General features: G+C 38.6%; 1 protein-coding gene across 1 annotated transcript in view; it reads left to right on the top strand.

The window, feature by feature from the left end:
* LOC121960545 (cadherin-12-like) overlaps window positions 1-19310 on the top strand; it is a 72545-nt gene that overhangs the window by 12694 nt on the left and 40541 nt on the right. The window contains exons 2-4 of the mRNA XM_042510309.1: window positions 7588-7882; window positions 12225-12344; window positions 15080-15247. Of these exons, the coding sequence (XP_042366243.1) occupies window positions 7588-7882; window positions 12225-12344; window positions 15080-15247 (583 nt within the window). The remainder of the gene's footprint in view (window positions 1-7587; window positions 7883-12224; window positions 12345-15079; window positions 15248-19310) is intronic.

Below are 19310 nucleotides of genomic sequence, written 5' to 3' on the forward strand. Positions count from 1 at the left end.
ATTCTGCACATGCTTTATGTTAACCAAACGTATGTTTGGTTTGCTCGATTGACATACGGTTACGCGATCATTTGAATTCTGCACGCACAGACTCTGTTTTGTCGACTTGTGTATTATAAATTGGAAACAACTGTTATGGGGAAGGAACGAACAATTTTTTTCCCCCCTCTTTAGTAAAATCACTCACTGTTAAGACGGTTGTGGCTTTCATTCTGCCTCTTGTCTATTAAGCCCAATGGGTGTTTTGTAGTTTAAAAGAAGCCCTCCTTATTAATGAATCTCTTTATATAATTGATTACCATTGTTAGAGTAATGGATTTTTTAATTAATATCAGTCAACTTTCACTTATAATTAAAGAGGCAATGTGCCTGTTTTTTGTTTTTTTTTTTAATATGTGCATTTCTAATTCATCTTTAATCGTGTAGTTCTGAATCCATTTGCAGGTGCCTCTCCTGGGTGCTTGTATTGAATAAACTGCAAATTTGAAAAGTATGCTCAGGGTGTTTTTCTTTTCTTGTCAGTCAAAGGAGAAACAAATATAAACACCCTATTAATCATAAACACAAAGTAATAATTTATTCAATTGTACACAGAAATATGAGTCTGCCTACGGAGCGTAAACTAATCCAGCTTCAGTTAGGGATGCAACGATTTATCAGCCAAACATCAATAGAAGTCAATATTGACCTTGTTGACAGCCATTGACAAATAAGATGACATTCGCTGATGGCAGTAGCTGATGTTAAGAAAGAAATGTGTTTAGGATGAACACAGATCTTCCCGAGTGCCTTCAGGACGAAAGGATCAGTAAACTCAATATCAATGCACATCCTATTTTGGAAACAACAAATCTGTGTTAAACTAAGCATGAGGAGAGCTAGTTTTGGTCAAAAATGCATACATGTTAATATTATTTTTTTGTTTCTTTCATCCCTTTTTGACAGTAAACAAACAACTTATCGATTAATCGGAAAATAAATAAATAGACACTGAAAATAATTTAATAGTTTGTTGCAGCCCTATTATATATAGTAAAAAAGGCTTCTGAGGGTTTGTTTTAAATATGTTGTTCATGTGAATGAAGATATATTAAAAGTTATTTCATAAATTTGCATGATTACATTTGTGCTCATTCAAATGTGGCGTAATGAAGGGCTGACTGACTTTAAACCAGTTATTTTTCATAACTACATTATCTTGTTTCCCCTAGCACAAAGGGGTAAATAAACAACACAAAAACTGATACAGCTATCAGCCTAATTGTTATTTTAAACATAGTCATCAGCCCAATCAGTACATCCCTATGATTATTAGGATTGAACAGCCGAAACTAAAAAGTTCAATGAGTTGTCAATATAGTAATTAATATCAACATCATAATGGAACTATATGAGGGAAACTATCATAAGCTAAACAACATTATGCAATCCAAAACAATTACCATGCAACATATACTGCCATGAAGCTGATAATGCTTCATTTTTGAGAGTATTTCAGAAAGATGTTGATTTAGCTCTGCAAGCTACAGACTTCAGTGTGAGGTGTTTGTTAGTATGTCCACCCAGAGGGGGTGACAGATAAATATGAACATGCTGTAATATCATGCAATCACAATCTGTATGTCAAAAATTCTTCATAAAAATGGAAAACTACATTTTCACGACGGTGTTACAATTTGTGTATGAGTGACAGGTTTTTTGTCAACAACGCATTTCCCTCGGCTTGGTCTAACAAGTAAAAGATTGTGCACCCTATTATGACTGCATTGTTGCAACAGTCCATCTGCCACTCTGATCTCTCTCCTACGCCACGAGGAAAAAAGGGGTTACAACTTTCATCATGCTTACGAATGAGATTTTTGTTCACTGGTATTGTCATGTCATCCGCCTAATGGGACAAAACTGACAATGTAGTACAAACGATGCCGTGGATCATGTGAATGGATTGCAAAAGATTACGGGATTACAAAACAATGGGCAACAGGATGGATAATAAATGAACAGAGGCACAAAACAGCTACTGTTGTTGCAGGATCACGTTACTATCTGACAAAAACATAGGGCGCTGAAATGCACAGTGTTTTATGAAAGGCTTGCAAACCCGGAAGCATGAGTTCCTGGGGAGCACCTGAGGGCAACAACACTCTTTAACCATACTGCTGCTGACAGCCAAAAGGCCCATAAGACACACTTCCCTTTCATTTGGCTCACCAGAAAATTCATGTGTTGGATGATTGCATTATGTCTGCATTATCCACAACTACAAAAACCAATCCATCCACTAGTGTATCTAAATTTTACAAGTTAAACTTTACAAATGTTTCAAATATAAAACACTTACTCAAACCACTCCAACTCACTTTTGATGTCAAAGGTTTAGACACGTCTGTAATCCTCGTGGGTTGGGGAAGTGCTGTTGCTCTACAGCCTCACCTACAGACATGCAATTTCACACAACCACAAAGTGATGCATAACTGCAATTGTTGGTGCTTGAACGGACACTTACCTTTTTTTGTGATGGGAGCGTTTTAATTAGAGAAGGGACTCTTTACCCACTTGATTTTACAGTTGACTGTGCAAACATTTTCCAACAAACCAAATACATAAAAAACAAAAAAACACAAAAAGTAAGTAACCATTGCCAATAACACAGCTACACACATACACACATGCACGCTAGTGGTGCAGTGGCCGAGATAATGGCACGGCGGCCGAAATTCAAGCAGCATTGAAAAGATCAGAATAGAAAAGAATAGATTTTGATAGCAGGAAGAAGACATGTATATCTAAACCACCCCTGACCGAAAAACCATCACAGTATCCATTTCCAACTTGCCGTCAAAGTTTCTCCACTGAAATCAAAACCTGTGCACTAGTGCAACCATTTCACAATTCAACGACTACAGTCCCATCCAATCCAATCCTGGCTTTGTGCCTGTTAATAATTATTGAACTGCACACACATTTTGGACACATGCCATGTCACACAATAATAAATTCACAACCACTCCACCTCAAAGTGGTTCCCCAATTTGTCTGATGACATGGCCGGACAAATCAATGTCCCCATCAAACAAGAGACAAAATTAAAATGATTAATGCGCATGGATTATATATGGCATAGACACACCCAGACATGTTAGTAAGACTGAGCAGTTTGTTTGAAATGAAATAAATATTCATCTGTTAATAAGAATATATTTGCAAACATAAACAAAATACCAGATTTGATGATGAATGCATAGTTGCACTGCATTACATCAGACAAAATATAAAAAATAATAACTTTAATGACTCATTTTGTGAGTTTATAAGTTATGAAAAGATACTTAGGTAAAACAGATTCTTGATTTGGATCATATTATCAACATGCAATGACACTAAAGGTCCATAATTGTAACAAATAGGAGCCCAGCCTTACATTACATGCACTCACACACACCTCTGCGTGTCACTGTATACACGAAACACAGCAGCCAACAGCAGAATAATGAAAAGCACAGCGGCTTTTCACCAAACTGCAACACAAAGGGCCAGGCGACCTCCAAGCACAACCAAAAGAGAATTTAAAAAAAGTCATGTCCTACTTCTTGAAGACACAGGCCACTCGGTTCATAGCTTTCCATCGCTGTCCAAACTCCTCAGACTTCAATTTTCAAAGTTGACATCAGGAAAACAGGACATGGCGAGTGAAACGAGTCTTCAGTCCAGTTCAGGTGAAGGAGAAGCCACTGGTTGCAGGAATCAACAAACAGGTAGATTTATTCGCCCAAACTGACTGTCACCTGTCCGGGGGGGGGGCTGCAGGACCGCCATCAGGTGATTGAAAATCCCCCGTCAATTGCGTAGTTTCAGCTAGCGCTGACGTTTTCCCGAGGCTTGGCTCATATTTCACTATTCAAATGAAGCCAATAAAGTTGGCACATCTGTGGTGTCTTAAAAAAAAAAAACGTAATGCAGTGCTCTGTAGTTGCATTTTTGAGCCTTTCATCCACTTTGCGGGGTGTCAGTGACGCTTGCACGCGTCTTTTTAGCTCGTGGTCATCCTCCGCTCCTACTACGCACTTTCAATTTGTTTGCGCGTCTATTAAACCAAGTGAAATAGTGTTTTTTACAGCTTGTAAATACCTGCAGGCGTTTCGCGTTCAGCTTTTCTTTGCAATCGTCTTGGCTTTGATAAAAGGGCGAATGCGTTTGGCGTTTGGCGTTTAGGCGTCCTCCGCCAAGTAAGTCTTCCCCTGGAAAGGAGGGAGGAAACCCTGCACACCTGACCGGATGATAGCGTCCATGTTCGGTTAAGAGTGGCGACATATCCTCCGTCCTTTCCTCGTGTCCTTCAAGAAAGGGTACAAAATGCTGCCGGGACCAAGGAAAAGGTCGAAAGTGTGGACACAAGTCCCAATAGTGTTTTTTGTTAGTTTGTCTTGTAGTATTTTATTTGTTCCTTTAAAAAAATATTTGTTTGTTTGTTATTTTATTTTTTTTTTGTTGTTGTTGGTTTGTTTTTTATATTGTGATAAAGACAAATAACCTGCTTACTCCAGGCAGTTTTATTATGTGCACTTTTCTTTCAGCAAAGTGCACAGAATATTTTTTTCCGAATCAGTGACATAAAAAGCTGCAAGGGCACAGCATGTTAAAAGGCCAAATAATACCAAGAGCATGACAATTTCTGAACAACAGGAAACTGCACTTCAGAGTAAAAGCTTCACTGTACCTGGAGTTTACAAAAATTGCCAAAGAAAGTGTATACATAAAGTGCTCCGTGCCAGAAATTCACTATACTTCAAAATAAAGTGTTTTTTACAAACTCGTCATCACAAGTCACTTGCAGTTCATTCAGAATATACCTGTGACCCACTTTTGAACCCAACAGTTGGTAACCACTAAAATAGGCTATCATAACTTTTATTAATAATTATGGTAGCTCTAGTGCTCGCGAACAATATATTAAACAGGGTATAAATAAAAATAGTGGTATTTAGCATTGTATATATTTAGAGAATATAAATACATCTTCCTTAAGAAAATAACATTCCCCAGAAATAAGCAAATTGCTTTACTTGCCTCAACATAACAGTTAACCATAGTGCTGAGGGTAGATACACATTTTAGTTTGTAATCCGCTTTGTTTCATTGTCATAGTATCTAGTTTGCGGAGGAGTAGCATATTGTTTTCATTATTTACATGGACAACACATGATCTACATTTCAGATTTTGTGCTCATTGCATAAAAATGTAACGGGACCCAGTTGTCACCCAGGAAGGGTCATGCACTAAAAATAATTCCAGTTCATTTGAATAGCAATGAATAATGCACCATGGGGTGAGAACATCTTAATGCCATGCTATGCTGGTGTGAACTGGGCAATTTGCAGTGAATCACCAATTACTCCCAGTGTGCTTGTGGCTGTGCGTGTCTTGTGTTGTTTTGAACCGTAACCTACAGAGAATTTACAGCTGCATCTCAAATTTCCTCTCCTGTCCTCAGTTACCATGGATGTTCACTAGAAAATTGACTATGTGCAAATAATAGCTTAATATGTACCTGTGGGGTAAAAAAAAAAAAAAGAAAGGAGACTGAATCACAAAAAAAAAATAGTGTTAGTGTGAGGATTCATTCAGTTATTAGCAAGTGCATGGCAGCTGGTTAATGTAAGCAAATATCAAGGCTATGGCACACAATGCAACTAAAAGGAAGGGAAAAGATGGTGGTTAAGGATAAGAAAAAAATAAAATTAGTTTCAGCTATGTGACAGAAGGCAAACTGCAGTCCAGAACATGTAATTTTCCACCTCCGGTAGAGGACTCACAATTTCACCAAACACTGGCACTGGGTATAAATCAACCCAAATGCCACAAAAAACATGGCACTGTATTTTTCCTAAAAACATGGATGGTACATTTGTACATTATTATGTGACAGGGACATTGAAACTTTCCATTTCAACAAGGCTGAGGTTAATGTTTGGTGAGGTCATGGCACAAAACCCTTCTTACCTCAAGATATCCACTTTTCGTGGCACCATCCTGGCTGGAAAGGCACCAATGGCTTGATAAAAAAAAAAAAAAAAAAAAAAACATTCTCTTTTCGTGGCACTTTTCTGGTTGGAAATGCAATGGTGGCTCAGTAAAAACTGCATCTTTTCATGTGGTTAGCTTTAGGCAAAAACTTCTTGGTTATTGTTTGGAAAACATTGAGTTTTGGCTTAAAATACCCACTTTAAATTGTACAACCACAGCTGGAAACGCTGTGATGTTTAGGTTAAAACGCAGATCGCTTTTCGGTTTTTACTCAGACATACGTTTTGGTTCCGTTTTTACCCAAAAGTATTTTTCATACATATATCAGACAGTGATATATGTATGAAACATACAATTGTAATGTATTCATGCTATCAGAAAGTCCAACAGTGTTCAGGTCTTCAGGTTGAATGAATCATGAATAATTAATTGTCCAATATGGACATAAGTCCATTGCTGATAAATCAGAATGTGACCACCGGATAATGACAGTATGCTGAATTTATCTTATTACAAGCAAACCCGCAAACTAACATCCCTAATCCAAAACAGAAGACAACAGTTTGACTGAATAAAGCCCCATCCAAAAGTAGGAAAAAGTGGCCATTCTGTTTTAAAAGTGCTTGAAAATGGCCTAAAGTCAATTATAAAGTGTAGAATTAGAAGCATTCAGTGCAAGTTATGGCAGCTTTTTGTGACAAAGAAAAATGAATCCATGTTACCCGGAGCCAGCATATACTCAATTTAGCTGGCTGATCTATATGCCCCTGCGTCAGTGCTTAAAATATCTATTCTTGCCTCTTGGAATAACTGTGCATATCAAGAGTGTTGGTGGAAATTCCATGCCATTGATAAGAATGTGAAAAAAATCTATAACCATATATGATGATGATCACATTGCATTAGAGGCCTTAAATATTTAAAAAGCTTTGAATTGTATGACTGATCTCCCCGGAGAGGTAAACATAACTATGTCAACAGGCGTTCTGCCACCAGCCCAGAATGTGTTTGTCTTGTACAAAGAGAGCGGTCGTGGCCGTGGATCTATATTAACAAAGATGTTCTCTGGCTCGAGTAGTAGATATTGTGCAACTGTGCTGAGAGTCATCTGGTCATAGACCTCCGTTGACAGGTGAAGGTTTTAAAAATGGTTCAAATAGAGTATTTATCTGCAGTTTTCACAGTCTGATCAATGCCACTTTGAGGAAGAATTCCTATTTCACATTAGATTTTTGAGTCATGCTTGAACAGAAATGGGTCCACGATGTCGAAGAGTTATCACTGCAGCGTAATTGCACAGAGAGGATACATTATTTATGAGAGTTTTAGCCTCATTAATCCGTGAAACGTTCTGAAAGTACGATCATTTTATTTTTCTCATGACTTAGTGTTTTGCAGATCTTTGCAGAGACATGAATTTGCTCTTTGATGCGCAGTCAGTTTCCTTGACTGTCTTTGTGAAATAGTGTTCTTTGACAGCTCTTCCCCAGTGCTTTCAATGAATCATTATCTGTGCCAATGTTTGCACTCAACCTGTCTTTTCCGCTCTTTTGTCTTGCAGCTGCACACTGACCTCGATAGGGGGGACAATGCAGTGAAGTACACTCTCCAGGGGGACGGGGCTGGCTCTATTTTCACAATTGACCAAACAACGGGGGACATCCATGCCTTAAGGAGTCTTGACAGGGAGGAGAAGCCTTACTACACCCTACGAGCCCAAGCCGTTGACATCAACACCAATAGGCCTCTCGAGCCTGAATCGGAGTTTGTAATCAAGGTTCAAGACATCAACGACAATGAGCCAAAATTCCTGGAGGGACCATATACGGCCAGTGTCCCTGAGATGTCACCAGTAGGTCAGTGACCATCTACAGTGACTTGTTCTTTCACCTTAAAATAGAGAAACTAGTACTTTTCTAAACTGATTAGACTTTTTTGGAATTGAGCATTGTTTTCTCCTTTTGAACTACAGAATACAAAAGTTTGGGGAGCATCACAGGTATAACCCCAGGGGCAGAGCTTCTCCCCCCACAGATTTTGACATTTCAGAGAACAAGTTATTCTTGGTGTGCCCTGGGTATATTTCACAGCTTTGTCTTTATACATTTCCCCCCAGGGAGAGCAGATCAAGGTAATTCACTGGGAGAACTGTTCCTCTTGATCTGAATGGCAATGAATCCCTCATAACTCCAAAAAATCAGCAGTCTCTAGAGTATGGGTAGAAAGGAAAAACAACATAGCATAGCCCCAGTGAATACTCTAAATCATAAGCTGCTCTGCAACAGTTTACTGTCAAATCAGAGAGGCTTTTTAAGTTTATCAAAAACACATCTAGTGTGGCCATGGAAGCAGAGTACAGAGATTAGCTTCAAAAAACCACCCACGGTATAAATCAAGTGCATCATCAATCAGATAATTGACAGAAAAATTAACTTTCAATTAGATCATTGCCTGAACATTATCTTTCAAGGAAATTTACCTAACACTTTCAAAACTTTTACCTTCAGTACATACTGTATTTATTGTCATTGCCAGTTTAGTTGATACTGGGGAATCTAACATCACAGTGATGTGAGTTAAGTTACTATAAATGGATACTTGCCATTTTCTGACACTTTAAAGAGATATTCCAGTGATTAAGTAGGTCACTCTCATAAAGTTGCTGTATTTGTGAGAAATTCAGTTGGAAAGGTGAAAATCAAAGCAGCAGAGGCAGAAATATGCAGACTTTTTGAATATAACTGCAGCCAAATGTGAGTGATACTTCTTAGAAAGAGACTAAATTTGATTACACAGTATTTTGTGCATTAGATTTGTTCATCCTCACTCAACAGTTTGTATGATATTAATGAATGGTGTTGTCATCCCATTATAACATAATGTTAGGTGGCTCACTTAATTTAAAGTTACTTTTTTTTAGGTTAAGGCAAGTTACTTTGGGTAGGTTTAGGAAAAGCAGCTACAACCTATACAGACTGAGGTGTGGGGAAGTCAAGCATGGCGTAATTGACAGAGCTGACCGTTCAGTGTGCTGTGATGCTAACATGTTACAATGGATGGCTATACAAATACGTGCATCTGGATTCTTCTATTTACATAATGGGTATGAAATAAAGAAGAAGAAAAAAATAACAATTCAGTGAAGCACTTTATTGTTATCAATATCACTTTAATGATACTGGTATTGGTGATGGTATTATCACTTTTTAAGCGATAGTGCTATTTAAAAACACATCATCAAGATCTTGGCTACAATTTCAAATCAGTTTGACTCTAAAAGCCTTTTGGTGCTTTTGTGAGCTGGTGAGGAAATTCTGACTTATTAGAAAACGAGACGAAACAGACTGAAGAAGCAACTCTCATTTTTACACATTACAGTTGAAGCCACAAAAATTACAAGTAGCAAGGATAAGCGTTGCCACCATTATGCAGAGTGACACCAATATTAGAAATATCTTTGCTGAGAATGCAGTTTGTGAGAGAAGTTATATTTCCAACCAATACATGAAAATAAAAATCTAAAAGTTGGTTATACTGAGGGATATGAAACCACTGTATCAACATCAAACCAACTGAAGTCCTTGTCATCAATGGTTGATCAATGCGTCCATTAGCTGTTATATTGGTCTTGTTGTCTTTGGCTAGACACCCCCTGTGGCTGTTTTTATGTATGTAGGGTGGAGGAAAAACTAAAAGAGAATGATGCTGAACATAAATATGAATAATGGTTGGTAATGAAGTCTGATCTATGACCAAACATTATAAAATGACTCATGGCAATAATCGAGAGACTGCCCTAGAGTCATAATCAATTAGCTTATCCCTGAATCATTTAGAGAAAGTGACAAACGTCTTGATTTCACTCCTCTACAGACTTGCATTTTTCCGATTTTTGTATGAAACTCTGCAGAGAGACCTTCCAATCAGATCAGCATTTTGCTTCTTCTCTCTTCCTCTTCATATTTGAATATTAATTTGATGTGCATTGTGTATTGTGCTATGTTAATTGTTTTGTTTCTCGTAGCATTACAGTAATTTGTTGAAATATTGTGGTGTAAACAGCATTTAATTAAGTCACATAGATAATCTATATTTTTTGCAAAACTGGTCTGCATTCTCCTCCCGTGTTTATCAGCAATGACCTTTAAAGCCATCTCTTCCACCCAGCTCTCACTCACACACCTGAATTTCCATAATTGCAGGAATAGAATTTATTCGGCTTGTTTATTGTCTCTCACCTAGGGTAAAGGCTGTTGCTTTTTGTCACCTGGAAATGCGTAGGTGGCTGCCATGCTTAAAGCCTTTTTAAACTTTTCTCATCATGTGAGCTCATGAATGCGACAGCTTTCCTCTCCCTCGCTGAACTGAAAGAGTGTATTTTCTCATCTATTGTATATTGGTGTTGAAGCAGGATGCAGCCGTTCTCTGCTAATCAGGCATTTGTGGCTTTGTTAGCATGTGGATTGAGACACTAATCTCTCTCACCTAATGTTTTAATGCCATTGTTACCATCTGCCCAGACAGCAAAGCCTGTTTAATATACAGTGACTTCTTTAAAAACAACTAGAGGCTTACCAGAATATAAATTGACCATGTAAATGTCATCCCTGTGGTCAGTGTTTCCTGTTCATTTAAGCGATCCACAAATCCTGCAGCTGAGAAATCTTTCACAGTGCATGTTTTTAAGATAGCCAGATGCGAGTTTGTGATTGATTCATAGACATATGTGCACTGAGCTGTCTGCCGTTCTGTGAAAGCATCCATGTCAACCTGTCTGAAAGTACTTTTTTGAAAGTATTTGCCCATCTGCCCAAGAAACACCAGGCTTGTCTTGAAGTAATAAAAAAATCAGGCTGACAAAGCATTTGATTTGTTTTACTCTCTGTAACATTTGAAACCTTGGCTTGATATCTTTCAAAAACACAGGAAAAAGGCAATGAACAGCGTAAGAAGAAATGACCCAGAAATCAACACAAAAATTAGTAAAAAAAAAAAAAAAAAGACTAAAAATCAACTGAAAATTTGCAAAAAAAAAAACCCCAAACAAACTGTAAACATCCCAGTTCAGACCAAACCAACCAACCAATCAAGCAAACAATTAAACAAAACACTAGTAAATGACCTGAACTCAATATTTATACTAAAAATAAAAACAAATATATAATATAACTTAATTATATATTGAAAAATACATTTCAATATATAATTGTAACAATTTTAAATATTGTTCTCTAGAAATTCTCCCCTTGCTTTTTTACCCTTTAAAATTAATAAAAACAAAAAAGAATGACAAGAAAGAAATGAACCGGAAGAGGTGCTTAAAAAATAATTGTTATTTTGTAACATAATTTAAATATTATTTAATTAGGATAATTACAAATATATATATATTTCTCTAATATTTTTCCCCTGCCTTTTTTAAAAAATAATTTCATAAATCCACTCATATCTTTCAATTTGTGGAACATTTCTTATCAAGTTTGCCATTGCTTTTTTCCTATGCTATTAAAGAAGAAATGAGATGTTGTTACAGGTTTCAGCCTTTTTTCATGCATTTGAAAGCAATAAAACCAATATGCTCAGACTTCAAAGGTTTAAATACTTGTAAAAAACATCTGATGCAGCAAAAGAAAAGTGATGTGGGTCCAGGCTTCAAAGGGTTAAAATGGAGATTTGGATTAAATTAGTTACATTTAAATACATGGTAAATAAAGAGAATGCACAATGCCAGCTAGTTAAGGAGGATGAGCCAAACCTCCAACAAGTAATTATTCTGTCCCTCTGACTGCAGGAGTTTGGAAGACTGCCATGCTAATGCTATTCTTGCCATGGCCTGTTGTTGTTTTAATGGTAGCATTGTTAAATGAATGGTCGCACAAGAGCTTTTTTTTTCCTTACCCTTGCTTTATTTTTTAAAATAATGCCACTTAGCAATGCTACAAATGTGCAATTCATAACATACATTGGGAGAACTGAACACAGCCCAACACATCCTTTCTCCTCTGCCATCCTCCTTGTTGCACTCAGCAACTCTGACTGTTCAGTGTTAGCTGTACCTTCCTCAGATGTGATTCATCATTCATTAGTGTCAGCGAGATCATTTGGTAAACTAATGAACTTCAAAGACTTTGGATTGTGGCCTCATGAGGAAACAAATTAAGTCAAAGTCAATATGTCTTGCCACTTTTTTTCCCTTAGGGACGTATGTAACGCAAGTGACAGCCACTGATGCAGATGACCCTACCTATGGAAACAGTGCCAGAGTGGTATACAGCATCCTGCATGGCCAGCCATACTTCTCTGTCGACCCTAAAACAGGTAAAGTACTTGCTGATTTAAGAGACAAAACAGTTATTCAGTCAGTGTAAACTTCATAAACATCTTCATATTTTTACTTTGAATATGCAAGTCAACAATAAGTACCTGTTTTATGTGCACTTGGCAATAATAGTGAGGCGACTGTGCAGCGGAATGAGGTTATCTAAGCCATCAGTCTTGATTGATATGTATGATTGTCTTCTAAACAGTGTGTGCAATATACTGAAGTGTGGACCAGTGTGCTGGCATAAATCATGGGAATAAAACTGGCCCCAGAATTGACCCCTGGGCCACTTCACAAATCAGTGGGCCATAAAAGGACACATGCTCTCCAATAAAGACAGTGAATTATTTATTTGACAGGCTTGAAATAAAGAGTCCAGCCCAGCAGGCAGATGAACATGTTGAATTCTATTTCTCTGCAAATAATTTACGTTTGCATGCCTCAGATGTATTATATTAATGTTTCTAAAGATATGCGTTTCCTTTGTCATCTGGAGGTGAAGAGGATGGTGGATAGTACTGCATTTCGGAGCGATTCCAGCCAATCTGCAGACCACTGTTCGTGATCAACAACCATTGCAATTGGTTGTATTTCAGCAAATTCATTATTCTGATCCAGCTATTTTTTAGGCACCAAACTTGAATGTTTTGTAGCAAACTTCTGCCGTGTTTTCAGTGGCTTTTTAGACACAAGAATAGATTGGTTTTTTTTGTTGTTTTGTTTTTTACAGACACTGCTGCTTTTCTGACCCAACAGAAAGAAATTGTTTTTTACTGAGACAATCCTGCTTTTCCACTTTTGAAAAGTGGCTGTTTTTTTTTTTTTTTTTTTTTAACAATATATCGTTGCTTTTCTTGCCCTGATAGTAGCATGAAATGCAGTTTTTTTTGGTGGAAAATTACTTTCGCCTGCCCCGACAGTGGCACAAAAAACAGTTATCTTTTACTGAGACATGTCTGCTTTTCATGCCTGGATAGTGGCATGAAAAGCAGTTGTGTTTTAGTGAGAAATCGCTGCTTTACCTGGGAAAGTGGCATGAAAAGTGTTTGTTTTTTGGTGAAACACTTTCTCCTGCCCCAATAGTGAGCCAAAAAGACCTGGCACTGTATTTCCAGTGGGGACAGTGCCACAAAAAGCGGCTGTTTTTCACAAGACATTGGTGCATTTCCAGCTATGATTATGCCCCCAATAAACCAAACCACACTTTGATGAGAGCATTGTTGAGACAAAGCGTCAATGCATTTATTAAATACTAATGTGCAAATATAACATAAACATGATTTGCAGAGGCAAAAAATGCCAACATGTTTTCTGGTGGTCAGGTTGAAGGGTCAGTTATATAAAAAACTTTATCTGATTCTGCAATAAAATACCTTCTAAACACTCTGGAGATTGGCTCCGTAGACAGAAAGATAAAAAATATTAAATGCACTTTTTTCCATAAAGTACAGTAGCTCTAAATATAGTTGTTAACTTGCCGGGTTGAAGGAATGTTATCACTTTTTGTACAAATCAAAATGTCAGGCGAACCTACAAACTGACAGCTGCAGCTTCAGGAAGTAAACACCAATTTTTAAAACCACCAGTGACTTTCTGAATCTTTTCTTCAAGGATACTGAGTAGTCAGTGCTGTGTTGAGTAGAAAACTGCTACAGCAGGTGGCTTCATTTGAAGTCACCAAAAGAAAAATAACACAGTAGCACCTGATGCTTGCAAATTACCATAGTTATTTAGTTATCTCCCCAGTATTTACACCTGGACTTTGCTGGTGCAGGCAGATGGTGTCACGGGAGGAAAATGGCAGTAAAAAGGTTGCCGAGTGGCAGCAAGGTAGGGTATGGCAGCTCTAAATCTGAAATACCTTCATACCACCGGTGCTGGCTGGCAGTGGGCTGCCTCGGCTTACTATCTGGGCCAGTTCAAAGCGTATGAAAATAGGTTCATACATATCACACGGGCAGATACGGTGGAATCTGTTGCTGATTATGCTGCTCATCCCAGAGCTTTACAGAGCGCATACTGTGACTGTATTTCAAACTGATGCTGGAAAAAATCAACCTGTTAAAGTAAATGTTTGCCCTGCTGGGCCCGCATCTATCTCCAAATGCACATCAACAAAGGGAACAAACACTGGGGGGCAGAAAAGGTGAGTGAGGGAAGTGGGGTGGCAACAACATACGTGAATCCCCATGCATGTCATGGTATTACCCCTTTGAGGAGGAAATAGACATTGCCCCTTTTCAAACAATTTTAAAAAATAAACAGTGTTTGATTTTGTATTCACACATGTTAGAGGTCTGCGGATCAAATGGTACATCCTCATTGTACTTAATAAAATAAGAGGAGGGAAAAAGTGCGGACCCACCTATGCTGCCTGCTTCCTTTTAGCCTGCCAACCTCCCACTGACCTAGCTATTAATCTCCAGTACAAACGCTCTCTGATCTCAGGGTCTCTGATCCTCAAGTGAATCATTATATGGCTTCACCAGAGTTCCCTATTGAATGTCAAGTGTCTCCAGTTTGTGAAATGACCTCTATTTCAGCCTTGGTCTGAGCAGCTTCTTCCTGGGGAGTGAGCTCCGTAGGTGGAAATATATTGTACATTTGTTGAAGTAAATTGTGCATTTAGCGTCAAACATATCAGAGGGTTTCATGTTTTTTTTCCCTTCTGTCTATTTTTATCTTACTATCTTTAAATTGTCACCTATGTCCTTCATCATCTGTATTCCAGGGGTTATAAAGACAGCCTTGCCCAATATGGACAGAGAGGTGAAGGAACAGTACCAGGTATTAATCCAGGCCAAGGACATGGGGGGCCAGCTGGGGGGTCTGGCCGGGACCACTACCATCAACATCACCCTCAGCGATGTCAACGATAATCCACCACGCTTCTCTAAAAGTGAGTGCAGCTGATTGAGTGAGTGAGCAATAATTGCTGTTTAACAACACCAACTTTCATTTCTGCAAAACAACAATAATGCGGATGACCTTAAGCAGGTTCACACGTTTTATGATAACGAAATAAACACTGTGCAATTACAACAGGGCAGGGGGTATTCATCATGTCTACTCTCTGTAATTGGTTTTCATTATTTGTCATTATGCGCCGTCGTAAGCAAAGGCCTGTTTATTTAGCATGATTGCATCTAGCTACTACTCCTGGCAAATAAACTAGGATTGGTGTTATTTCGCTCATGGGGCATCCTTCTATATTTAGCTCGAGCTTGAGCACGATGGCCCAGGGATTTGAGTCAGTGTATTTAAACACTGTATTTCATCCGGTATTTTGTATAAGCTGCTAAACCAGATTAATTCGATTGTACCGTGCACCAGGTCATGTAAAGAGCCAAGCAGGGGGGAAAAAAACTCATTACTGTAAACACATTGATCTGTGAAAGCTTCTCTTCTTATACTAAATATTTAGTTGTGTGCAAAATGTATTTTGTTCCAAATCAGCAAGTCAGGAGAGCAAAAGATACTGTTTTGTATTGATGCAGCCTCTTCAGGTATTTTGAGGCGACACTGAGTGGCCTCCTCTGAATGCAAAGACAGGCAGACGGTCAAGCTCCTTTGGCTGCGAGGAAAAGATGATATTTCCATAATGCTGTCACAGCACAGAGGTTGGAGCCAAGTATGGCGGCTCCTCTGCCCTGTCCCAAATCCTTTCTTTGTCATCCTCTCTCTTCTACTGTATCTATACAAGGCTTGCAGGTTAAAAGAAAAACAATGTGTTGGCCATATCGGACAACCTCATCAGATGATTCAGTATAATATTTCTGCATGGATCCATCCCACATCTGTCTTTGCCAGAAATCCTCCTTTTTCCATCCCTAGTTATTATAGATTAAGTATTTGTAAACTGTCAATCCCCTGAATAGATCTCAGTGATTGCACCAGATGTGGTTGCAACTGCAATGGTCATGATTAATGAGGGTGTATATGACTGCATGTGGCTTTGTCGAATTATCCCAGAAGCTTGTGAACCCACTGACAGTACCATATAACAGCTGTTTGTTAGCTTCCCTTAACCTGCAGCTCACCCCATTTTTGGCACCGGAGCTATGTCCTATCCTTCAAAGGACATGAACCTTAAAAAAGGCTTTTTAAAATTTATGCATGTCCTTGAAAGTACTTGATTATTTATTGAAATTATAGCAGCCAAATTCATCCATATGCCCCAGTTCCCCTTCGCAAAATCCTAGGATCAACACTGGGGAAAAAGCTGAAATCCGTGGTAAAATTGAGGAATAACAAATGAGAGGGAGTGCCATAAGTATAGTATTGATTTCAAGCAACATTTAATACAACGTTTTCCAATAATTTAAGCAAAGGCTGTTTTTGTTGTTGTTGTTGTTTTGTTTCAGTACATTTATTTTAGTCCTCCACTGAGAAAAAAAGAAATACTCTCTCTGCCAAACAGCTCCCATTTTCACCCCTCAAGTGCCTCGTGTCTGACACTCTGGCTTATTGTAGACATTATGCTCAAGTTCATCCATCTTCAAGTTTGATGCCAGTGTGTGTCAAGTAGCGCTATCCTCAAAAGGAGCTTCTGAGAGACTCTCCTACATGCCTTTCTCTGCAACGTATCGTCTTCTCCATTCTTGGGGTTAAGTTGTTGTGTAAAGGCCAAATAAATCCAATTCCGAGACACAAATTGTGTTTTTAAAGAACTGGTCTTTGCTGATTCTTTGTTACAACAGAGAAATGTGTCAAGACTGAGTCCAATCAGATGGAGGAATGTGTTTTAAATTCATGTTAACAAATCAGTGAAGCTGGATTTGGGGGTCAGGCACCAGTGCTACATTGTGATTACAAGGACTCAAAGAATTTCACTTATTTACAACACAATGAATAGTTCCAAAAAAAGTTTGTGTGAACTTTGACATGGCACCATTTTCAAAAATAATGTTCAAAATGAATGTCACATTGATTTTTTTTTACATTTCTTGAGCTGACAAGATTCCGATTATAGAATAAGAGGGCTAATTACACCAAGCGAATTTAGCATACCCTTACATTCTTACTCTAACCCTAATCAATGGCACTCCTCTTGCTGAAGCCTAACCAACCCAAGCAAATGAAGGCATCCAGTACTAGGCAGTCAAAGGGAGGGTAGAGCGGGTCATGCCTTCACTGTCCTCGTAAAGTCAAATTTGCTCATTCCAAGTACTCAGAAGCAGTTCTATACTATTAGGCCCCGCTCTGTCAGACAGAGCGCGTTTAAGCAGCCTGGCCTGGGGTGGCTTTATGTAATTGGTTTCAATGAGCGTGAAGCATTTTTTTTTTTTATGTTGCTGAATGCCTCACATTTTTTACCGCTTTATCTGCCTCACATTTTTGTGAAAGCGCAATGAAAATACTTCAGCTAGGAGCAGAAAATGACCCAACAGCATTGGTGTTTTAAAAATAATAACATGAATTGAGAGGCAGGCTTTCTGTGGTTCCACAGACACAGTGTATATTTCAGAATCCAAAAACTGTTATCATAGTAGGCTGTTTATTTCTGTTGTCAAGTAAGGCCTTTTGACATTGGGTATGTATAGGGATTGACTCGCGTCTGGAGCCAGGTTCAAGTGGCCATTCCAAGAAATGCAGGTTTTGGCACTTTTGCGTTGGCTTCATTTATTTGGCCTAGTAGGTTGCCGCTTGGTAGAGTACAGTTTTAAATGTTAGCTTACATTCATTGTGATGCCGCTAGACAAGCTGCAAGACATAAATAAACTGTTGCCTAATCTACTGTCTTATGTTTTAACAACTCCAATCAGGCCTGATACTTTACAGCAACTCATCCCCAACTCATCCTAAAATAAGTCTTGAATCAACTGTAACCCAAGTATAGGTCCTGGGCCAGCTTATGGTTCTCCTTTTATTTCTCATCTTTCTTAGGTTCTCTTGTACCCTTTTTGCTTTCATCCCGCCCCCCATGTGCCCATTTCTTATGCAGATGTTACAGTACAGGAGCTGGTTGCACCAGCCGGTCTTAACTAAGCTTGGTTGTAACTGTTAAGTCTGTATTTCGAATGAACTTGGTTGCTGTCTATAAGGCTGCTGATATACAGAAACAGTTGAGACTTTGACTTTATGTCTGTTCATGACAGGATGGAAGATTTATACCTTGTCTTGGTGAGAAGAAGGCTTAAGCCTAGATGTTGAAATTATGAGGTTGGACTTAGAACGCCAAGTAATGACCATCTTAGCTTAAACACAGACAGAAATTCTGATTGGGGTGCGTTGCGTTTTGAAACCTGCAAAACACGCTCTGCCTGATTGGAACCTGAAGATCGTCTCAAACTTGACAACGTAAACTGAACTGTATTTTATGTTTTATGTTTGCTAATGCAGTAGTTGATAGGAAGTAAACAGGGACCAAAGCTGTTGGCGTAGCAACCAATTAGAAATGCAAGAGTCTCTAGTTTTATTGTATTGCCAATGGCACCTCCATGCAGCCACCAGGTGTTTTCAATAGATTTGTAGTGCATCAGTAAAGTTTTCCTCTCTGTGGCATGAGCGGATGCTATTGCTTGAGCTGCTGGCCATCTCAGAGAGTGAAGGGAAACACAGAAAAGATTCATTTCCACCTTTTGTCAGGTGTAAGTGATAATCAATCAATCCACTGTTTGTTTGTTTGTTTGTAGATTTCTTCCCAAGCCCTCAGCAGTGATTTCTGCAGGTGGGATTATCCGAGCCCCTCGGCTCTTGTGTTTGTGGATCATACAGGTTGAGCGGGCCAATTACAAGGAGCTGCGCAGCCTTGATGTCCACACATGTCAGAATTGAATAATGTCATGCCTATAGCCACAGGGCTGACTTCAGACAGAGCATATCTGCTGCTTGCCTGTGGGTGGATAAGACACCCTCGGGTGGGTGAGTTTCTACATAAAGGACAGAGGATGTGTGCAGCTCAGTATTTCCATCCGATGTCAAGTTGTGATAATATGAGTCCAGTCTGATGTTTGTTTGTT

Source organism: Plectropomus leopardus, chromosome 21, assembly GCF_008729295.1.
Source record: "Plectropomus leopardus isolate mb chromosome 21, YSFRI_Pleo_2.0, whole genome shotgun sequence".
Lineage (NCBI taxonomy): Eukaryota > Metazoa > Chordata > Actinopteri > Perciformes > Serranidae > Plectropomus > Plectropomus leopardus.